Consider the following 23,615-nt stretch of genomic DNA (forward strand, 5'->3'; position numbering starts at 1 on the left):
TCCCGAACTCAGAGGTGGGGGGTGGTGTGCAAAGAGGGATTGGAATTTGAATGGATCACCGGTGACTAATGATTTAATCAACCTTGCCTATGTCAGGAGGCATCCAGAACAACCTAAAAGAAGTGATCTCTCCAACGAGCTTCCAGGTCGGTGAAGACGTGGAGACTGGGGGAGAGTGGCGTGCCTAGAGCTTCCATGCCCCTTTCCGAAACCTTGCCCTGGGCATCTCCCCCATATAGCTGTTCCAGAGTTAGATCTTCTTATGATAACCCGGTAATCTAGTAAGTAAAATGTATCTCTAAATGCTGTGAGCTGCTCTAGCAAATTAATCAAACCTGAGGAGGTCTTTGGACCCACCAACCTAGAGCTGATCAGTCTGAAGCACCGGTGACAAACAGCCTGAACTTGGGATTGGCATCTGAAGAGGGAACGGGGCTGGGGTAAGCTTGTAGGACTGAACCCTTAACCTGTGGGATCGGATGCTATCTCCAGATTGATATTGTTAGAATTAAGATGAACTGTAGGATGTCCAGCTGGTGTCTGAGGACTCCTTGCTGGTGTGGGCAACTCTCCCTCACCCCATACACATTGTAGTTGTGGCCAGGATCTTACTCCTCCATGAAATTTTAATGCCACAGATATACTTTATATGTTTATATTATCTCTGCGTGTGTTTATGTAAGTTTTTGTTTTTGTTTTTGTTTTTGTTTTTCCCCACTTTCCCTGTAGAACCAGCTTTTGTGCTCTTGGGGATACAATCACTCTTATGGAGAAGGCCTCCATTTTCCATGAATGACACGTGGACACTTACTGTGGGCTTCGCTGTCTTTATAGTGAGGAGCCTGGTGTCTGAGGCTCTGGGAAGACTGGTTTGGAACAGAAAAACGGGGTTGGGGTCTTGGCCAGATTCAGTAACCTCTCCTGTCATGCAGGAAACAGTTGAGGCCTTGGGTTTCTTCTTAGCACAGTGGCTGCTGCAGGAAGAGCCGTGAACCATGAGTCAGGAGACCCAGAGCCCCGCCCCCGTCCTGCCGCTACCTGCTCACGCACGTGCGTGGCTCTGGGTCATTCCATTTCTTTTTCTTTTTTTTTTTTTTTAAAGATTTTATTTATTTATCAGAGAGAGGGGAGGGGGAGAGAGCGAGTACAGGCAGACAGAATGGCAGGCAGAGGCAGAGGGAGAAGCAGGCTCCCCGCCGAGCAAGGAGCCCGATGCGGGACTCGATCCCAGGACGCCGGGATCATGACCTGAGCCGAAGGCAGCTGCTTAACCAACTGAGCCACCCAGGCGTCCCAAGGTCATTCCATTTCTCAGCATTTCCATTTCCAGCCTTGAAACTGAGGGGTTTGAACTAAATTTTAAGGGATAAAAACAAAAAACCCTGCTGTGCCTCCAAGGGGAGGCAGATTGGTGAGCTAGAAATAGCACACAGGACCTATCAGGGAAGCATCTCAGATCAGGGGTACAAAAGTACCCCCCCCCCCCCGTGTCTTCCAGAAGGCCCTGCACTTCGCTCCCACCTGCGACAGGAATTGTTTGGGCAGGAGCCTCATTTTTCCTTTGATACTAAGAAAACCTTATTTCGAAGAGAGTTCATAATGTTGTAATAATATTGTATGTGGCTATCCTTACCGTGGGGAGCAGGGAGTAATGTGTAGATTCCTCCAATCACTGTATTGTATACCGGAAGCTCATATGACCTTGTATGTCAACCATATTTCAATTTTCAAAAATCTTGTTTCTGCAAGTTTGGGCCAATCCCTAAATAATTTCTTCCCACTTCCACCCTTTCCCCCCAACCAATGGCTCTGGGGGAAAGGACATAAAATCCCACTCCATCCATCCAACCACTTGAAAGGGACCCAAGAAGAGTGCACGAGGGAGCTGGAAGAAGTCGCAGCCAGGCGTGGCAGCCGGGAGGCCGTGGTGGTCTGAAACCCAGCTCGAGAGCTGGCAGGAGCCTGGCCGTGCTGAATGGAGGAGGACTGAGGTCGAGCTGCTCTGGCTGGTGGGGTACCGAGGCAGCCATGAGAGGCCTCAGGGAGCCTCTCAGGGAACACCCCCCCCCCCTTTCCTCCGCAGCTCAGCACCAGTCTCCAGGGAAGCAGTTACCGCAAGAAGCTGGTGACTCAGTGCGAGTGGCTGTCAGCCTGCAGCGGGGTCCCCAGAACCACCACAAACCCCTAAACCCAGACACCTGAGAGTTGCCAGTCCTAGCTGGACACCAAGGGACCTTTCCTGAGTTCCTGCTCACAGGATCCTGGAGCCTGTTTAGAGAAGTAAGACCTGAAAAGATGGTCATTCTTTTCTGTGATGGAAGGAGAAGTGAATCTCAGGGGGAAGTGCCCCAGGATTTTGAGAATCCTTTCAATCCTTCCGTACTTTCAGGACATGTTGGGAAGCCCCGCTGGAGGAGGAAGCTTGCTGAGCTGGGTCTGGAAGGGGCAGGAGCAGCCAGGACTCTGCTGGGGGCGGGGGAGTTGCAGGGAGGTGGGGGAAGGGGCATTGTGCTAGGGGAAAGGCAGGAAGTGCTCTCTGTTTCCAGGCATGAATGAATGATTCCTTCCAAGGTCTCATCTGGGGACTTGGAGGAACCTGTGGGGCTGCCGGTTCTGGTCCATCTGCATTTTTGCCTGAGTCTCTTGTGGGAAGTAGTGATCTTCGCAATCACAAGAAAAGTCAGCAAAGACAATCAAGGAAGGGAATCCAAGATCAAGACCCTGGCAACTGCCCAGATACCAGAATTCTGGCAAACTGCAGTGGCGCTGTGTGACTTGTGAGGGACGACCCGGGGTTGGACTCCCCAGGGAGAACAGGCAGCTGAGCCCTGAGGAGAAGCAGATGGACACTGTGCTTGAGCACCGATGCCAACCACCCACCGCTGGTCTCCCTGGGCAGGCGCTGGCATCGCTCCCGGCTACCGCATTCCTAACATCAGGTCACACAGTTGGGTTCGCTGTTGATTCCAAGTTTCCAAACAGCCTGGAAAGAGTCTACATTGATGGATTCAGAATCATGGCAGGAAAGGGGAGCCAAAGGGCCTGGAAGTGGGCTGGGCAACAGGTTAGGCAGAGACAAAAGGGAAGTGGGGAAAGAAGCAGACAGAACAAGGATACATGTGTCTCCTGAGTTGCAGAAATTCTGGGTGGGAAGATGACTGGGGACTTATCCTTTCCAGCTCCCCACCCCCAACTGACAGGTGAGAAGCCCCTACAGAGAACTGGAAACCCCTACTGGTTATCTACGCTGTCGCTGTCGGATTTCAGGGACAAAAGTGAGAAAGGGGATGAGGGAGCCAATCCTTGGTCCCTCCTGGAGAGTGGGGCGTGGGGGGGGTGCACCCACATGTGGAGGGTGGTGGGGGCAGCGGCGGCAGCCTGCGGGGCCCGTCCTACTGTGGGAGAGCAAAGGGGGAACCTAGCTAGCACTGCAGAGCTTTGAGAAGAGAGCACAACCTTCATACCGAGTTAGGAAACCCAGCAGCCCTGCCCACCTATGGTCCTGGAGTCCAAAGAGGGGACAGGACACTCAGGCCACAGGAGGGGAACCTGAAGGAGCCTTGGACTCTGGGCTGTGAGCTCTTGACCCACAGTGCAGCCTGGACAACATCCTCATTCCTGGAATCGCTGCCTCCCTGCATGAAAGGAGGCGTCTTACATCCTCTACCCCCCAAACTGACCTTCTTGGACTCTTTGATCTTCAATTATGCAGGTCTTTAGAGAGTCACCTTGCATTTACTCTACCTCCTAGGAGTATTGTAAAGAAATGTTTAAGAATAAAGAGCCTCTTTACATGAGCTAAATCATTAGGGAATACTGACCAGAATAGACGGGGGCGGGGGTCTTTCTCAAGGCTGCAATTTTTCTAGAAGTGCAGCTAAAAGTGATCGTCCTCACCCCTGTGTGTAGACCCATAACCGTTGGCTGTGCCAGCTGGGCCAGGAGTGTGACAATGGTGCCCGTGATTCTCTTCCCTGTTGTCACCTGCTGTAGGTTCTGGAGCAGAACCCAGCTCAGAGGGTCACCCAGGAGCCCCTCCCCACCTGCTCCCGTGCTCTCCCCTTCCTCCCCTTGCTGTCAGCCTTGCTTTCTTTCTTGAAGCCAAATATTTATTGTTACTGTTGTTGTTTTTTCTGGAGTATTTCAAACACGCTGGCCAGAAGGTTCCGTCACTGGGTATTCGATGAACACCCCCGTCTTCAAGAGCCCAGACCCCTTGTTTCCTCAAGTGTCCACACGGAGAGGATCGGACTCCCACCAGCGGCCCTCACCCTATAATATCAAACACGCACACGGAGCGGCCATTCAGATGTAAGAAACGTTCACTTTATGCCATATTGACTTCAGAGTCTTAAAAAAGGAAAGATCCCCACTGAGATGGAAATAAAAAATAGGAAATAATAATTGTTGGGAGAAAATACGGAGAAACGAGCCCTCGTGCATTGCTGGTGGGAAAGTAAACTGGTGTGTCCGATCCGGAAAACGGGATGGTAGGATTGAAAGCAGGGACCTGAACAGCTATTTCTACATCAACGTTCATAACAGCATTATTCCCAGCGGCCGAAAGATAGAAACAACCCAAATGTCCATCGGTAGATGAATGGATAAACAAAATTTGATATATACAAACGGTGAAATATCATTCAGCCTTAAGGAATGGAACTCTGATACATGCTACAACATAAATGAATCTTGGACATCACACTAAGTGAAATACACCAAAGGACAGATACTGTATGTAATTCCGTTTATAGGAGGTACATGGAATAGTCAAACCCATAGGACAGAAAGGAGAATACTGGTTACCAGGAGGAGGTAGGGATAAGGATTTGTTATTTTACTTTATTTTTTTTAGAAGATTTTATTTATTTTTTTGACAGACAGAGATCCCAAGTAAGGCAGAGAGAGAGAGAGGTGGAAGCAGGCTCCACACTGAGCAGAGAGCCTGATGCCTGGCTCGATTCCAGGACCCTGAGATCATGACTTGAGCTGAAGGCAGAGGCTTTAACCCACTGAGCCACAAAGGCACCCCATTTATTTTTTTCTAAAGAGAGAGAGCGAGAGAGAGCCTGCACAAATAGAGAGAGCACAAGCAGGGGGTAGTTGCAAGCAGAGGGAGAGGTAGAAGCAGGCTCCCTGCAGAAGAGGGAGCCCGATGTGGGACTCGATCCCAGGACCCTGCAATGTTAACCTGAGACAAAGGCAGATGTTTAATCGACTGAGCCACCCAGGTGCCCCAGGGATTTATTACTTAATGGAAAGTGCTGCAGATCAGAATGATGGAAATGTTCTGGAGATGGATGGCGGTGATGGCTGTATAACCTGAATGTACCTAAGGTCACTGTGCTGTACTCTTAAAAATGGTTAAAATGGTCAATTTTATGGGTATTCTGTTGCAACAGCAACCAAAAAGAATTAATTCATCCCTTCAAGGCTTGGTTCAAATGGTACCTTCCTCCTGCTTCATCCCACCCCGTGTCAAACCACAGCTGATACGTTCTTTGGTAATTATTTGTCTCATCAGTGTGAAGACATTGTGTGTGTGTGTGTGTGTGTGTGTGTGTGTGTGTGTGTGTGTGTGTGTGGTTTCCTCTTCACAGAAACCCCAAGAGGGAAAAAAGAGAAAAGTCATTCATTAATTCATTCAACAGGCATGATGGAGCACCTCCTGCATGGGGGTTGCTGTGTCAAGCTCGGGAACAGAGGATCGACACGATACAACACCAAGGTCTACAGTATGAGTAGGGACAGGCAGAGCAGGACTGGGGTGGGGGCGGCGGTGGGATGTGGAGGCTGATGGGGGCAGAGCTGTCCTCAAAGCGGGTGTCTTCTGAGCTGACTTTTGAAGAGTGGCTAGGTTGGGGCACCTGGGTGGCTCAGTCGTTAAGCGTCTGCTTGTGGCTCAGGTCTTGATCCCAGGGTCCTGGGATCGAGCCCTAGCAACGGTCTCCCTGCTCATTGGGGAGCCTGCTTCTCCCTCTCCCACTCCCTGTGCTTGTGCTTCTTCTCTTGCTGTGTCTCTGTCAAATAAATAAATAAAATCTTTTTTTAAAAATTGCCGAGAGGCTAGGGATGAGATAAAGGATTGCGGCTCGGATGACTTGTGATCAGACCTGACTACCACAGAAAGCTTGGGTGGGGAAGTCAGGTCAGAGACGTCTCTCCAGTCTGACTGGCTTGGGCTTTGCCCGGTGGTGACCTTGGACAATTACTTAAGTTCTCCATGTGTGAAAGCGGGGACAAAAGTATCTGCCTGGATCATAACGAGAATTAAACAAGATGAATTCTGTAAGGCAAGTCGTCACCCCTCCTCACTGCATCAGCTGGAGAAGCCCCCTTGTGGCTGAAGAAATGTCTCTGCGGCCAAGAATCTTGAGGAAACCTTGTGCTGTTGTTCGATTGTGTGTCCTTCAGCCACACGCTTAGAAGACCCTGTGTACCCCCACCTAGCTGAGCTCGGTGGGAACGCCCACCACCTAGACTCCAGGGTGGGGGCACTCGATTTGGTTTCAGGACTGTCTGCATCTGTCCATCTCAGACGCTGTGGGTCTAGGCTGGGGTCAGTTAGAGCACCTAGAGGGTTGAGAACGAGTTGGACACCAGATCTTCTGATCATGGAGCAAGACACTCAGTGAATGAGGGTATGAATGTGAGCGCTCAGGCGTGGAGGCTGCAAGGCGACCAAGGCTGCCCCCGGGTTTTGGAGAGAGGGGAAAGCAGTGTCTGAGATTTCTATTGATGGTTTTTAGTAGTATTTTGGTTTCATTCTTGGAAATGGCAGTGAATTCTCATTTTAAATTCACTCTGCATATGTCTCTGATCGATTTGTGTTTGTCTAGAGGCTCTGGGATTTGCCAAGGCTCCGTCAATAAACTAGAATGGACTTCGGAAGAGGTAATTACAGGGCTGGAGCCAGGAGGGGAAAGGGGAGAGTGAACGTACCTGATGGAGGTACCAAGCTGCCCCCCCCCCCCCCCCGCCAGCCTGCAGAGAGCTGGCCCAGTGATGGGAAGTGCCTGCACAAATGGCCACCAGAGGACCTGCCGGGGTAGAGCCTGGTCCGATTAGAGAGAGCCCTGGCAAAGACTGAGGGGTGTGACAAAGCACAGGGTTTAGAATGGGGAAACCAGATTTTTGAATCTTAGTTCCGGAAGAGAGATGACTTGACTTTTTGACTGGGGCCGGGCCCCTAACTTGTGTCTTCCTTAGTCGGATGAGGATAGTTTAATCCCTGTCTTTTGTTCTTAGTGACCTCAGTCAGAGCCAGCCTGGCCCTCGGCCCCTCTCAGAAGGTCACTTCCAACAAAACCCCTACTGAGTGGGGCTGGACCTGAAAGCTCCTTTGCTGGCCTCTGCTGACTGTTACAGCTGGAATCTGGTCAAGAGAGGTCGGCTGCTAGACTTGGACTTGAGGCTGGTTTTAGAAGCGAGAGCCACACAATCAGATTCTCCCTGAGCATTAGAAAGGAAACCAGGGACCCACTGACACCAGTCTGGAGATACTGGAGATTGGAGGCTAGGCACCACGGAGGGACATTTGCAAGAGGAGGAAAGCAAAGGAAGGGGAGGGAGGGGAAAAGAACACAAAAGGGCAAAAGCATCCTCCATCCTGATCCCGTTCCCCATCCAGCTTGCAGGAGGGCCGCTGAGCGTACCACCCATCCTATGGTTCCCTGGAATGTTTGTGTTCCTGACTCAACCTCCACTTTTCCTATTTCTTGAATCCCCAAGAGCCCAGCCCACCTGGAAGAGCGGCCGAGAGAATTAAGTAAAATAATGGATGAAGCTGAGGACACACACCCAGGGCTCGAACTCACCTGGAGGCACCAGGGGCCCTTGGCTGCCTTCTACCCCAGTACCTCAGCCCGCTATTTCTGCATCCAACTTAGACGCTCATCTTTCGTCCTGCTGCTGTCCTCCCACCCCCAGTCCCAACAGCTGTCCCTTGAGAGTCTCTGGCGCACCCTGCAGGCTCTGTGCAGTGCCTGGCAGCCCCTGGCCCCTAACAGGGCCTCAGGTAGTATCTGAGGGCTGACGGCGTGGCGTGCCGGAGGTGACACTCTCCACCCACCAGGAAACCCTGCCCATCTCGGCTCTTCCTTCCCCCTCACACTCTGTGCTCGGGCGCACAGCCCTGGCATCACACTCACTGCGTATTTCTGCCCATGGTCTTCTCCACCTCACTCAGCTTTCTATGGCCCCAGGGACTTCTCCCCACACCCGAGCAACTGCCTCCCACACTCAGCCTCCCACTCACGCCCCCAGGGGACCGGGGCACTGTCACTTTCCAGGGCTGCCCAGTCCTTTGGTTTTCAGATGACTCAGTCTTTTGGGGCCTCAAAGGGGGCTTTGCACCCACCTTCCCAGCCTCACTGTTTTCCACTCCCTGCTTCACCCTTGTGGCATTGGTGACAGAGAATTGTGATCCTCAAGTAGCTCACTTCCCTGCCTCTGTCCCCGCTGTCCTGTCTGCCTGGAAGGCTGCCCTCATGCTACCTCTCCTGTCGCCCCACTAGCTCCATCTCATCTTGTAAGACTCGCTCAGGCATCTCCTCCTCCGAGGATTGACAAGGCTTCCTGGGCTGGTTGAGCCCCCTCCCCTGGGGGTCCCAGAGTCCCTTGTGCTTTTATCAGAGCACCCGCCTGACTGCGTTTACCTTGTTCCCCTGTCCCTGTGCTCCACAAGCTGGTAACAGACAGCCTGGCCATGAGTGTCTGCAAAGCTTTGTGAGCGGATGTCTGGAAGCAGCAGACCTGGGGTTGAAGCCTGCTCTGTTTCTGGTTTTGCTTTGTTGCTGTTGCTTTTTCGCTGTGTGACTTTGGGCAAGTTGTCTAATCTCTGTAAACGTTGGTTTCTTCAACTACATGACAGAAATAATAATAATAATCCCCGCCTCACAAGATGACTGGGAAAAAGAGAGGCCGTGCCTGCAGCAGCCCTAAGTGCCAGGCCGGCGTGTGGGGAGGACTGCACGGAGGTTAGCCGCTAGTACGACTAAGAATATTTCTAAGACTGCCTGGGCAGAAGGTCTCCAAAAATCAGAGCTAACTCTGCTGTTCCTAGAAGAATTAAGAAATCTCTTAGAAAATTCCAACAACAAATCTTCCTTAATGTTCCTTCAAGAAAGGGGGTCGGGGGACGTGCTGAAAAACCCAGGCATCCTGCAGGAACCATAATTGAGATTATGAAGTGAAAATCAAGAAGTTTAAAGGAAAACCTGGATCTCCTTTGGGGGCGGGTGCGGTTGCGAGACAGGAGGCACAGACGGCAAAAGGTAAAGGACAGAAGTGTGGCGCTCAGTGTCCCGGCGCGGGGTGGAGTTAGAAACGAGTGAGCGAGCTCCTACCAAGCAGATGCCACCCCTGGGGCGGTCAGGTGCTCCCGGACTTGTCCAGACGGCTCTAGGAATTCGACTGCTCACGAGAGCCTAGAACAACCGCTCCCCGGGACCGTGGGTCCGCGGAGATGGCAGCAAGCAGACATTTTCTGACTCCCTGATGTGTGTGTTGCGACCGGCGGCGCGACGACCGCCCAGAACGGTTGCTGCAGGGCTGGAGCGATTCCCAAGGAACGCGGGCAGGCGCGGGGAAAGGGCTCGGGAGCCCCCACCTTCATCGCCCTGTCGCCTCTCGGGGAAGCCAAGGCATTAGGGCGCCGGGAGACGGGAGCCAGGCGCTCTAGGCCCGCCTCTGCCTCCCGGGTTCGACCTCAGTCTCCTCCTCCGGGCAGTGGGTTTGCAGCCCGGCGTTTGGAAGAGCGGCTCTCATAGGCCCGCCCGAGCCCGCCCCTCTCCAGAACCTTCCCCCCCCCCCCCCCCCGGGTTCGGGCACAGTCGAGCCTCCCGCCCTCCTGCCGCCCCCGGGTCCGGGACGAGAAGGAGCCGCCAGGCGGCCGCGGGCGGACGGCAGGGCCCGGGACGCGCACGGAGCTGAGCGCCGCGGGGCTCGGCGGCGGAGTTCCCCCGCGGGGGCGGTGCGCCGGGCGGGGACGGGGTCCGAGAGCCCCGGGCGCGGCCGGCGCGCCTGGAGGTCCGGCGGCGAGCGTGACCTCACGGGGAGGGGCCAGCGCGGCGGCCGGGGCGCGGAGCCGAGCGCCGAGAGCGCAGCGCGGGAGCCGAGCGGCCGGGAGCGCACGCCGCGGCCCCGATGGAGCGGTACAAAGGTGAGGGCGCGGGTCCCGGCGCGGCGCGCACGCACCGGCGGCTCCGGCCGCACGGCGCGGGCGAGGAGGGCTGGGGCTAGCGGGGGCGGCACTGCTGGCGCTTCGCGTCCCGTCGGGACTCAGGTGAGCAGAGCCGGCGGCGCCCGCCCGGCCCGGAGCTGGGCCGCAGACCGGGGCGACGACGGCGCGGCGGACCGGGCGAGTGGGCTTCTAGGTGGCGGCTACGGCCCGGGCTCTCGGACCCTCCCGGGCGCAGAGGGCGGGGGTCGGCGTGGAAGGCTTCCCACCTGTTAGAGGAGGGAGGGTGCGCCCGGCGACCTATCTCTAACGCCCCGGCCGCCCCGGAAAGATGCCGAAGCCAAGGAGGCCCCGAGTGAGTTCAGAACCGCGCGGCGCCGCTTGGGGGCAAAGGAGCAAGTCGTTGGGTCGTCGGGCCCGGGCGCCTGTCGGAGGGGAGGGCTGCCCGCGGGCGCCGGCGACCAGGCTGAGCGGAGGGTGCCCTTGGGCGATGGGGTGGGCGCGGAGCTCCGCTCCCGCTGGGTCCGGCTGCCCCAGTCCTGCGGCCGCTCCGGTAGCCGTTTCTGTGCGGGTCCTTCGCTCTTGCATCTCCGGGCAGCGGTCGGGCCAAGTGGAGGGCGGGGGGCCGAACGGGGATGCCGGGCAGGTGGAGCGCGCTGAGGCGTCCCGGCCCGAGGGCTCAGCTCCGTGCGCAGCTGGAGCAAGTTTTAGATTTGGCCGAGGGCTGGGATCCTGGCCAAACCGCGGTGGGCGGACCGGCCCGGGTCGTGCCCGCTCCCCGGCTCGCGCCGGTGCCGGGAACCCCGGGGCCGGGGTCTGAAGGATTAAAGATCTTTCGGAAAGAGGGTTTAAAGAGCGGCCCCTTAAGCGGGGTGTTGCGGACGCCCCCTGCCCCCTTCTCATTTGGGAAAGTCTTTTGCACTTCCTTGCCCTGGACTCGTCCCTGCCAAACCTGCGAGAGGAAATACTGTTTCTATATTTATTTTCCCCTGGGAGAGGGTGATAAAGGAGAATGCTCAGATTCCCAAGGAATCTCATTCCCGGTGGTTTCTCATTTCTGAGACTGCCTTAAAGGAATCTTCTGGGACCGGCTTGAGTTCCCTAGACGAGTCGTGTCTGTTGATTTTTCCCACTGCTTTTCCTCATCTGGGTCACCTGGTTGCAGGTGAGGGCGAAAGGTTTACATTCTAGGCAGCACTTCATGCAGAGGGAAAGGGTCTTTGTCAAGAGCACGGGAAGCCGACTGGGGGGACCGGGTTAAATTGCTTGGCAACCTTTGGTTTCTTTCTTTAAACCCTCCCTGGAGCGCCTCTCTCGTTTCTAAGGGGGTGTATTCTTTTTTCATCCCAGATTCTGCTGAGATCATGTCAGTTTTGTGCTGGGATGATTGAATGCGCCCTTATGTGGTCTCAGACACTGGAGGAAGCCACAGCCCCTCGCCTCCTAAAATGGCAGTTTGCTACTCCCTCTCCCACTCTGTCTGCACCTCCACCCTTTGGGAAGGACCCTCAGGGGGAATTCAGGACTTGTGCGGGAAGTGGTGGCCTCCGAGGTCCCTCTGAACTCAGGGGGTGCCCTTTCTGAATTGGGAAGTGAGGGAGTTCTGGCTCCGGTTTGAAGGGCCGGGGTAAAAGCTGCTTTCTCAAAGGAGCATATTAATCCAAGGGAGGGCAAATTATAACATGGAGGGGATGTTCTTTCTAAATGCCCATTATTATCAGAAGCTGTTTGTATTAATAGCTTTTGGCCCTTGACCTAAGAAAGTCTTCTTAGTTATCTTTTTCTCTTGGGAGTTTAAAATCCTCCCTCCCTGGAATATCAGTTAGGGGATTTTTGCCAACTGAAGGAAACTTAGTTTCCATTTCAGAGTGTTTATGTTTTTGGTAACACATGTATCTGCCTCATCAGTAAATCAGAGAGTGATAAGTGGATACATTTGAGAATTATCTGGATTGCAGAAGCTAATCCAACGCATCTTTTCCTGTTTGATTGGAGAGGGAGTCTTCAAAGACTCACCAGTGAATGCTGGTGTTTACTAACTACAGGGTTCAGCTGTGGAATTTAGGAGACCCCCCCCCCCCATCCCAGGAATTTAGAAGTCCCCATTCTTTTGAGAAGCTTGTGTTTTGAAAAACTTGTGTTTTGAACTCTCATTGAATTGAAAAGTTGATCTGTGCATAGTGAAGCCCCTGGGCCCAGTCTCTGATTAATCAAGGCAGCTGTAACTGGCATCTGTCAGTTTTCTCTTGCTCATCAGAGATTGAAGCTGTCTCTGTTTTGTTTTTGTTTTTGTTTTTGTTTTTTATAGTCAGATGTTTATTTACCCACTGAAACTGCACAGCTCGACCTTTTTTTTTTTTTAATAGAAGCTGTCTGTTTTTAAGGTAAAATTAAATAATTATGGAATGACTAGGTATCTTTTTAACAACAAAATAAAACAGAAAAGCAAGATTTACTTGGGTTTTTAGAACATTCAAAAATTATAATGAAGAATTCTCATTTGTGCCACTTTAAAATTTCGTTACCGAAATGCCCCGTGCTATGTTTCTAAATTCCCGATTTTGAGCTCTCCCAGATAGGTAGAATGCCTCATTGTTGTGTTCAAATTCTCAAAAAAAAAAAAAAAAAAATTTTTTTTTTTTAAATTTGTAAGTCTTATAAAGCAGTTGATGTAGGAGAAATTGTCTTCCATGTTCCCTAGCTGGTGTTACATACTGTCTATCTTCCGATACTACTGATCCTTTTTGGATGAAGAGCTGATTTTTCCATTGTTATGTGGAATGTAAAGGGAGGTCTGGAGCTAGAGTGTTTGGGATATCACCCTCTGTCTAACATAGAAACATTTCCAGACTTTTCCCCCATCCCACCAAAGGCATTGTGTTAGATAGCCATGGCTCTCTCAAGCAAAAGCAAGGGGTAGGGTGGTGAGAGACTACATAGGGGTGTCTTCCCAGAGAGATGGAGCTTTTATAAGAGTTCGCATAAAAAGTGTTGGTGGGGTTGCTGTTTCTTGTGGGTGCATCTCTTTGGTGTGGTATAAGCAGTGCCAGCATCTCCAGGGTCCCTTGAAAAGCCTCCCATCCTTGGGTGTTTACATATTTATGACTCTCATAAGAGCGCCCTTGGACTGCTGTGTCCATTGGCTGAACTCACACCATGTGGTCAAGGATTCTGGTTCCTGCTGCTCTTCCAGCTGGTGAGTGTGTCCGGGGCCAAATGTGACTGACCTACTATCTGTGGATTGCACTTGGACCGACCCCACGGAAGCTTCCTGAATTTGCATCACACTTGGATCTGAGCAGTCATGGTTGAGCTATTCACTTTAATTTGGATCACAGTAATTGGTCGAAGGTGTCATCATTCTTTTTCTGTTTTCGTTTGTTTGCTTCCAAGTCAGATCACCCCATTCCCAGGAGAGGGCACTTTGTTCTAAGGTACTGCAAAGTAGAGATGAGCCAGTAAAAATTCTTGAAAGCCTCACCTGGGAAGGCTGCGATCTGTGGTCAGGAAAGGTCTGGGAAAAAAACAAAACAATAACAAAAACAAAAAACCAAAAACAAAACAAAAACAACCAAGAGAGATGGGCAGATTGATCATTCATTTCAGAGGAATCATCAGATTCAGGAGTTCAGGTTTTTCCCTACTGAAACTGTACCTCAGGCTGTGCTCCATAACCTTAGCCACATATGGGAACCATCAGGGGACTTAAAAGAAAACAAACAGGGATCTGTAGAGCCCACTCAAGACCTTCTGATTCAGTTGGTATAGGGGTGCTGCTTAGGTCTTCAGGTGCTCTGATGTGCAGCCCAAATTGAGAATCCCTGAGAAAAGATACATAGTCATTTATCCACCTTCTTCACCTGGAAAAGTAAAAGCAAGGGGGGAGTAAGACTGATAACCCCTCCGTACTCCTGTGAATGTGCCGTAACCAAATCTCTGGTACCTGCAGAAATCTACTGAGATTCCCCTGAAGCCATCCTAGGCTTTAAAGGCCGTGAGAATACTACTTCAGAACCATCTCAAAAGGTTGCTGCACAATCCTAAGTTCAGGGTTTACTCATGCTTGGACTTGACCCTGAACCCTTCTGACTTTGAAGCTCCTTGTGTGGGAGTCCTTGATGCATTGGCAGTGGAATGGTCTGAAACAAACACTGAGGGGTCCCTTCTGGTGCTGAAGGGCCAGGCTGGGTGACGGCGGGAATTCTGCTGTGGACCCTTTCCCTCTTCTGAAGGGGTAGGAGCTCTGGGAACTGGGCTGGAGCCAAGCGCAATTAATGGGCCAGGAGGGGCCAAGAAGCTTCAAAGCTGAGGAAGCTGTGCCAGTTTTCTTGCAAATCCTTTTAATGATGGGAAATATTTCTCTAAAGACTTCTGTCATTTTTGGGGAAGGGAGACTTTCCCCAGGCTGAGAGAGGATGGCACATCTGCCCAGGCCCAGGCAGAAGCAAAAGGCAGAGCAGTTGTGGCGTGATGAGGAAAGCTGTGGCTTGGGAACAGGGAAACCCACGCCCTCGTTTCCAGGTACGAAGCACTGAGCTCTCCGGTCCTCAGTTTCCCCATCTAGCAAACAGCCTCCAGAGTTGGTCTATCCTGACTTTCCAAGCGCTCTTCAATGCCGGGTGCTCTGTGGTCACTGCGGAATCTTTGGCGGAGAATGTTCCTGGAGGAGAGGGAAAGGAGGGAGGGAATGCGGATAGCCCAACAAAGGTCAGTTTAGGGTTGTGATTCTTATAAATAAAACTGGTTTCCTGGCGAGAGCCAAGAGCAGCAGACAGTGGGAAAGAGACGGCCATTGGCCATGTGAGGAATTTGTTTCTCAAGGACTTCTGTGTGAACACGTCTCCAGAGATCGCTAGTGAAGGCCAGAGCCACCCTCCGAAACACAGGATTGTTCAGTCCCATTTGACAGACAGGTCAGCTGAGGTCTGAAGAGATGAAACAACAGCTTAAAGTCAAACAGGATGCCACATCCCTGAGAACTGAGTTTCTGAAGGGCTGGATTCCTGTTCTACTAAGAGCAAGGGTTTATTTAGAAAGAAGTACTCAAAGCAATTCCAGACCACTTCCTTCTCTGTGTCCCTCGAGCCACAAAGGGACCAGCTGCCCAGTGAAACTCTGCTCAATCTTCAGGACCCAGTCCACATGCCTCCTCTTCCATGAAGCCTCCCCTGATTCCCTCTGTGTTCCTGTGCTACTTGAGGTACAATCATCCACGCCTGGTACATCATAGGTACTCAGCAAAAATATCTGTTGAATTAATGTCACGTCTTAACTGTTTCCTCCCTTACGTCAGATCCCTTCAAGACCGAAATCTTGTCTCTCTCCTCCCAGTGTCCCTCCCCTTCAGCCCCTGGTGCGCCCCCAGCACCTGGGTCCTCCGAGGCATAACTGGGGCATGAGTGAGTGAATGATCCCAGGCAACGGGAGCTCATATTCTCTGATGCTCGGCTCGCAAGAGCAGACCTGGTTCCCAGAGGGAAATGAAGCAGTCTCTCAAAGCCCCATCTCATGAGTGGAGACAAGCCCACAGCGGTGGCCCTTGGCTTTCCCGACTTGAGCCTTATTTCTGTCTGTTCCAGCACAGGGGTGTTGCTGTCTGCTGGTACAGAGAAGGATCCTGCAGGTTTCTGCTTGTGAGTATGAGCCTGCCTGTGCTCTCTGCAGCAGCTCCCCTGGCCTCCAGCGTTCCCAAGGGTGCAGACCTGGCCCTGCCCAAGCTCTGGACCGAGGGCTAAGGGATCTTGTGGAGCTGGGCGCTGGCCTGGGCACTCTGGGGCTCGGGCTTCTAATCTGGCCTTTGCCACTAACTCGCTGTGCGACCTTGGGCAAGTCACTTAATCTCTCTGGGCCTTGTTTCCTCACCTGTACAAGTGAGGATAATGATTACTAACCTGCCTTCCAGGCTGCTTGGTGGAATCAATGGTAAGAGCTACTGGAGCAGGGGCAGCGTCACACTAATCCAGGGAGTGGCCAGCCGAGGCCTCTAGGACAGGATTGTGACCCCACCAATTCCCGCCTTCTCGTGTGTGTACTGAGGGGCGATCCTCTGTTAATTTGGGCACCAGCCATGTCTATCACATGCTTTTCCAAGCTATTGGGAGCTCAGAGTTGGGGAAGCTCTGCCTGTTCTCAGGTAAACTAGCCTCTGTGTATCTCTCCCGAGTCAGCTGGAAAGGGCGTGGGCACAGAACTGCTCATTTTCAAGCCTTGTATTGTGTGTGGCCTTGCCTGACTTTTCTTTGATGTCTTGGTAAGTTTATAAAGGAGAAACCCTTTAATTCTAACAAGAACTTCAAGCTGCTTATATTCATTTTCTATTTCTTGGCTCTCACCTTCTCCCTAGTTAGTCTCCACATGGAAAACCCCACTGGGCGGGAGGAGCAAGGAGAAGGTATAGAAAAGGAGGAGCTGGCCTTACCCTGGGCATATTAAACTGGACAGGAGCAAACCCAGAATGAGCCCAGAGCACCTTCATGCCCCGTGTCTGTGCGCGTCCCATACCAGGGAGGCCTGGGGTGGGCACCGGCACCAACGGGAGCCCTGCTCTGCTGTTTTCCCAGCACACCCCTGCGTGCCCCTCTCACTTCCGCCACCCCCTGCTGGGGCCTTCAAAGACAGCTGCAGGCCTGTCGGAGCGTCGGAGCGTGAGCTCTGTGCCGGCGCTCGGCCCCAGCAGATCGCACTTTGGCCTTCTGCTGGCGAGGAGACCGAGGGAGGACAGTCGGCTGTTAGCTCAGAGCGAGCATCCTGCCTCTCATCTGAGCAGGGCACCTGTGCAGCCCTGCCCTCGGAGGTGGCTGTCCCAAGGAGAGTGGCCAACTATCCTGGTTTGTCTGGGACTTCCCTGGTTTTGCCCCTGAAAGCCCCAAATCCCAGGAAATCCCATAGTTCTGGGCAGACGAAGCCGGGAGGTCACCCTGTTCCCAGGCCTCTGCTTTTTATTAAAAGGCCCGAAATCAAGAATTTGGTTCCCCCATAGCAAAGATGAGCTGCAGCCAGTCGTTTCATGTCCTTGGCAAGAAAGTAAAAGTCCCAAGCTTGAAAACCAACAGCTCGTACCTAAGGTCCATCCGCATGTGCTGAGTGAGAGAAGCCAAGCTTGAAAATCTTCCGCACTGTGGGATTCCATTTATGTGGCCTTCTGGAGAAGGCAAAATTAGAGGGAAAGAAAACCAGTCTGTCACTGCCAGGGCTGAGGGAAGGGGTTGACCACAAGAAGGTATGTGGGATGTTTTGGGAATGACTGAAATCTTTATGGCTCAGCTCTCGGTGGTGGAAGTGGCTCCACAGTTCAGGTGTTTGTGAAAACTTGTGTGTAACGTGCTGGGCATTCTCCCCTCACCTTCCCGCCGTGTGTAAATTATACCTCCAGGAAACTGACTTTAAAACAAACCCTTGTGGGGCCCCTGGGCGGCTCAGGTGGTTAAGTGTCTGACTCTTGATATCAGCTCAGGTCACAATCTCAGAGTCGTGAGATCGATTCCCCACGCCGCTCCTCATTGGGGAGTCTGCTTGTCCCTCTCCCTCTGTTTCTCCTCCCTAGTCGCATAGGCACACATTTTCTCTCTCTCTCTAAAATAAACAAAATCTTAAACATAAATAAGACAAACCCTAGCAGTTTGGAGTGCCGTGGCTTAAAATGAAAGATCTGTTGAGTGTCCGTTGGCCATCTCAGGTCGTGACTAGAATCTGAGGGCTCTGTGTTTTCCTGTTGGCAGTGATCTGGGGGGGAACAGCAGAAGGGAGTGTAGAATTTTGGTAGGAAACAAAAAGACTGACTGCTTGACAGCATCCTGAATGCAGGAGACTTGGCCAGGAGGCCCAGACATGCGAGGGTGGAAGCTCTCCCTCTGTTTAGAGAGAAGGAAAAATCATTGTCCTAAAACCCAGGCAGCAGATGAACCCAAGAGGGTCATGGAATTGTGAAGCATTCGCTCCGGGCTCCCACCCTGGGAACTCCGCCGCTACACACATGGATCTAATGTATTGAATCTGGCAGCCTTCCTGCAAGTCTTTTTTTTTTTTTTTTTTCCCCTCCCCTCACCAATAAAGTCGTTGAATTGGAATTGAGTACCCAAGTCTGTGCCATAATTACTTCCTGGCTGACTTTTTGTTTTCTGGAAGTCCTGCTTGTCTATGCTAGTTAACGATTTTGAGGCAGGGAGAACCCATGATTTAGCAAAATAACGCGCCTAGTTCTATATGATGTAAGGGATCCGTCCTCTTGGTTCCAGACAGGGAAAGTCTCCCAGTCGAGGGCAGCGTCACCAGCCCTTGTGGCACCGGTCCAGGAGATGGGGTGTGGCATTCCACGGGAATGGAAGAGTATCACTCTAGTGGTCCTAATGGAGTCCAAAGACCTTGGTGGTTTCCATTTTTTGTTTGTTTGTTTAACCAAAACCCATGTTGAATTGGCTTGTTCTTTAGATACACTGCGTCTGGGTCTACGCCCTGGGGAGCTGAACCCGTGTCTTCTCATCTTTCTTAAATACAGCGTGTTGAAAGGGTGTGGAACTTCCATCCTTGAGAACAATCTGGGCCTAGATCACATTCATCCATGGGTTACATAGGAGAGTTTCCCACGCGCGACTCTTCTTACACATATATCTAAGTCAGTAGTGGCTCAAAAAGGCCGGTCTGTTTCACCTGTCCTTAAGGCACTCAGGAAGAATTGCTGAGGCGGTCCTTGGTTCTAATTGTCTCGGCTTTGTTGGGGACGGGGGACGCTGAAGGGGGAGGGAAAGATGCAGGAAAAGCATTTTGTACGTCTTCGTAGCGAAATGTCCCTGATGCATTGGTCAGGCCTCGCTTATCGTGGGTTCAACTAGGAAAGGCCAGGACAGGGGCAGCCCAAGAGTCCACTGGCTAGTCTGAGTATGAGAATGGGAAGGCTGCAGAGGAGAGGCTAGGAAGGCTGGGTGGGGGCAATTCCAGAGGATTCCTTACCTGGGCTGCATGGGGGCAATTCCAGATGATTCCTTACCTAGGCTGCAGAGGTTGCCTCCCCCTCCCCAGGGCTGCGCCAGCACGCAGGCATCCTTCTGCGTTGTGAGGATGATCTTAGCCTCCTGCGAGTGGGAGCCCTGCCATTTCCTTCTGTCCTCCACCCTCTTCTTTTTTTTCTCCCCCAGTTTTTACACAACAGGATTTATTCATGTTGACTGTATTCAAGTCCCCAGCTGGGGGGGAGAAAAAGAGATTGTGTTGAATGAGCTTATTGTTTGGAGATTTCACTGACTTCTTTTATTTAATACCCACGGCCCTGGAACATATTGAGCTGATTTACTAAAATTCAAATATGGTCCTTTGGGAAGGAACTCTGCGAGGGTGCTGGGCACCCCTGCTATCAGGGCTGGGACCTGTTGGGTGGTGACTTTGCTTGGGACATCTTCTCTTCATCTTTATGGTCTTGGGCCCTCAAGGGGTGGATACATTCTGGGTTACAATCCCAGGCTCCTCATGAGCTTGAGATGGTCACCAGCCTACCGCCCTTTGCACTGGCTGGCCTTTTGCAGCCTTCTCTCTAGCACAAGTGGAGGGTAGGAAAGGCGGCGGGGCATGTGGCAGATCTTGGGCTGAAGTGGCAAGCGTCAGACAGCCTCACACACCCACCACTCGGATGCCCAATGCAGTGTGGCCGGTCCATGATGGTCCTGGGAGAGTTGGATTGTGTGCCTTTTCTCACATGCTTTAGAGACCGGGTCTCCGCAGTCGTACTACGGAAATGGTGGCCAAGCATGCGGGTGTAGGATGGTCTCGTCCAGTTGTCTGTACGGCAGCAACATGGCCGCCCCGTGATGGCGCCTGGTGTCTGGAGCTCTCTGGGATCTCCTGACAGAGTGGCTGCTGCAAGTACTTGAGCTGGCGGGGGCTCGTGGCCCACTGGGGACTGGGGGAGCCCATCTCCGGTTCAAGTTCGCAGCATCACAGATGCCCTTGACGTGAGCCTGTGGCAGATGAGTTGGGTTCCTGACAGAACCATCCCAGGCAAATGCAAGCCTGAGGTGCTCCCAGCCCCCTCGGGCCCCGCCCCCCCCAGACTCGCTTCTGCTCCTGTGCGTGCAGAGTCCTCCCTCTCTCGCTCTCCCCCGCCCTCCCTGCTCCCCTTTCATTCCCTCATTCTCCCCTCTTGACTTTCTCCCACTTTCTTTTTTTTTTTCCTGCCACATCCGATATTCAGGTCTCCTGAGTCTTGAGTTTAGAAAAGGGATTCCCCCTGAGAACCCAAGGCCAGAAAGACCCAGAAAGAGTGAGCGCTCTCCCGCCACCCCCCTTGACCCCAGATCTCTAGTACTGTCAGACTTTCATTTCTAGTAGCCATGGCTAGAATCCTAGGCCTCCCCGGGAGGAGCCCATGACCTCAGAGTCAGGGTGGGGAAAGCGGGCCCTGTTTTCAGCCAAAGGAGCATCTCATTCTCTCCTGGCAGAGCGGCCAGAGTGAGGCTCTGTTCAGCATAGCCCCTGGTGTTTCCTCAGGCCCTAGAAAGTGTCGTTCTGTAATGGCCTGACGCAAAGAAGGCCGCCTTCTCCAAGCCTCCTGGCCCACGCCATTGGCTCCCCCGGGACCTTGCCGGCCATCCCGGCTGGCCCGTGCGGGTCATACCACAGTGACTCGATTCCCAGGAAAGAGCATCGTTAGCCTCGATGCGCGGGTCCTTAAACAGCCCTGGGACCTGCTAACCTCCTAGGGGTGGAGGCTCGTCCCCACGCCACCCCAGGCTCCCTGGCGGTGAGCATCAGAGAGGGGCCCAGCGTCCGCACCGAGGGAGCATGAGAACACTGCCACGGTTTGGATAAAAGGTCCAAACATGAAGGCTCAACACTGATGAAAATCATTTTTTCCCATTGACCTCCTGGCTCCTCGGTGGGCAGGCATCCATCCCCCGCCCGTCTGCGGGTGGTTTGGTGTGTGTCATTGTAAACCCTCGGGCTGAGAGCAAGCCTCCAAGGGTTATGGGATCCAGGTGTCGCTCCGGGTTCCCTCAAAGGGGAGGGGGGAAGCCGTTCTGTTCTCAGAGGGAGAATTTAGTCTGCTGCTTTCGGGATCCTTCTGAAGCACCACTCCCTCCCCGGGCCCCACCCTCCAGCTGGCCCCTGGGACTGAAGGAGGCTTTGGGACTCAAGTTCCCTGGTGAATCTCTTGGTGGTTTCTCTGACCCCAAGGGGGGGGGTCCTCAGTGTGCCCAGGTTTGCAGGGAGGCACACGGATGTTGACAGAAGCACAGACCAGCGGCCCACGCTCTGTGCGTGTGTGAGAATCAGGGCCGGAGTGTGCGCTCAGGTCACACTCAGCCTCGGTTCTCCAGCTTGGCCCGGCTCCTGAGGCCCGCGGGGCAGCTGACAGGTGTGTGTGTGGGGGGCTCTCATCCTCAGCGGAGGATGGGGGGGCACCAGAGTGTGGAGATGCTTTTGGGCACTTGACTTTCTCCCTCTCCACAGCAACAGAGTGGGGAGTCCTCTCCGAGCAACAGTGGTCACAGAGATTGTGTTGGAAAACGCCTTCAGTGCGTGGGAGGCCGTAGGGGACCCTGATCTGGGGGTCTGGCTTCCTCCCCTGCTGGCATTCTTGCAGCCCTAAACCTACGTAGCTGGTGGGGCTATGGTGACGGGGGAAGGGGCTGCTAAGAGTCTTCTCTTCACCCCCATCAGGCACGAGTGGGACGTGTGTGTGTGTGTGTGTGTGTGTGTGTGTGTACACTCGTGTCAGAGGAGAGAGGTGTCAGGTGACAATCAACCCCATTTTCTTGAAATTTCCTAAAGCTATTAATGCCCTCCAAGGGTAAGATTGCTGTCTAACAACAAGATTTATTTTTCTGCCCTGGGGAGGCTGAGGCAGCCGGGAGAGAGCAAGTAAGAGTGCCAAGAGACTGTTCTGTTGGGGTGGCGTGACTTCCAGACTCCAGGCTTGTTTGTCAAGGCTCACTCAGCCTTGACAGCTTGACCCCTGGGAGCCTTTAACCCCTCACTGCATCGCGCACAGCCCTTTTCTGTGCTTTCGTACTTGGCGGCCGTGTGTTCGTTCATATGGATTCCTTCCCTGGCTGGAAAAAAATAAGGGCAGTCACGTGGCTTGTAATAAAATATTCTCTACAAATGGCTTTCTTTCCCCTTAAAAAATTTACCATCATTGAGTGTGAAAATGGTTTAGATTCAAGAGGAAACAGCTGGCTGGCAGAGATCCTGGTGGGGTCTTGGGTAAGATTCCGCTGTGTCACTAATGACTTTATTCGGTACATTTCCGGCACAAGCACACTTGGCAGTTGGGGAATTTTGTGGCTGAGAACTTTCATCAAGGCAAGAGCAGTGGCAGGAACAGCTCCCAGATGAGGCCAGGAGGGAAGGCCTCATTTCATTCTGGACAACCCAGACCTGTCCAGGGGATGTCTTGTATCTGCCTTGGTCCTTTAATTTGAATGCTCACAAACCCTTGTCTTTCTAGAATGTTCTGTCTTTGGGTTTCTCTGAGATTTCAGTAAATTGCCCCTGTAGCTAAGATGAGACAAGATTTCTTAAGGCCCCTGAACCAGGCCCTCTTCTTTGAGTGCAGGTGGTATCTAAGGCACCTTGCCAGTGCCTGTGGGGAGAGAGAGAGAGCAAGAGAGAGAGAGAGTGGTGCTATCCCCTCTGTTGCCCTGGAGAAAATCTGAGCTGCTTCTCTGCATGGCTGTTTCCTGTTTGTTCTAGCCTCTGTAGTCATTCGCACTTTGCTGTATGTCCCGGCCACACTGGATTACTTGTGGTTTTGCAGACTGGGCCTATGCATGTGCTGTTCTATTGGTCTGGATGTCCTCTCCTTGGAACTGCCTGCTAAGCTTATCTGTCAAGGCTGACTCAGCCCGGACCCCCTGAAGCCTTTAACTCCTCACTGCACCTGATACAATCCTCCATGGCCATGGTCATTGTGTCCACATCGTAGTTGGTGGAACTTCTATATTCCTAGGAGGCTGTAAACTCTGGGAGGGTCAAAGCCATTATTCCTCCTTATGTCCATAGCACCTAAACCCATGGGTGTTGTGGGTGTTCAAGAAATTGGCATTGTGGGATTGAGAAGTGGTTGTCATCCTCAACTTTTCTGAGTTTGATTGTATGGAAGTTAGGGCTTCTGCTCACTAATGGACATCCTGGACAGAGTTAATGCAGCTGACAAAAAGGAGAGAGAGCTTTACAGTATTCAAAACCCTCCAAGGATTAACATTTAGAACAGACAAAGGATTCCTGCAAATCAGCCAGAACAAGGCAGAAATTGCAAAAGAAATAAAAACGAGTAAAGGATATGAATGGGAGATTATAAGTGAAGGCGGCTTCACAAAGCTAATGAGCATCTGAAGAAGTATGGGGCTCCTTTAGTCAGCAGAGACAAACCAATCAAAATGACCACCCAGAAGACTGACTGGAGAGAGGGAGGCTGAAGGCTACCTAGTATTCTCAGAACATG

General features: G+C 52.7%; 1 protein-coding gene across 6 annotated transcripts in view; it reads left to right on the forward strand.

Moving 5' to 3' along the window:
* The first annotated feature begins 10,026 nt into the window (after positions 1 to 10,026).
* AFAP1L2 (actin filament associated protein 1 like 2) overlaps positions 10,027 to 23,615 on the forward strand; it is a 96,143-nt gene continuing 82,554 nt past the window's right edge. For 2 of the 6 annotated variants that reach the window (XM_059173105.1, XM_059173106.1), the window contains exon 1: positions 10,037 to 10,162. In XM_059173105.1, coding sequence (XP_059029088.1) covers positions 10,147 to 10,162 — 16 coding nt within the window. In that variant the 5' untranslated portion in view covers positions 10,037 to 10,146. Of the gene's footprint in view, positions 10,163 to 10,225; positions 10,286 to 15,792; positions 15,814 to 23,615 lie in introns of those variants that run through there. The other 4 variants (XM_059173104.1, XM_059173107.1, XM_059173110.1 and 1 more) reach the window with 4 other exon arrangements.

This window comes from Mustela lutreola, chromosome 4, assembly GCF_030435805.1.
Source record: "Mustela lutreola isolate mMusLut2 chromosome 4, mMusLut2.pri, whole genome shotgun sequence".
NCBI lineage: Eukaryota > Metazoa > Chordata > Mammalia > Carnivora > Mustelidae > Mustela > Mustela lutreola.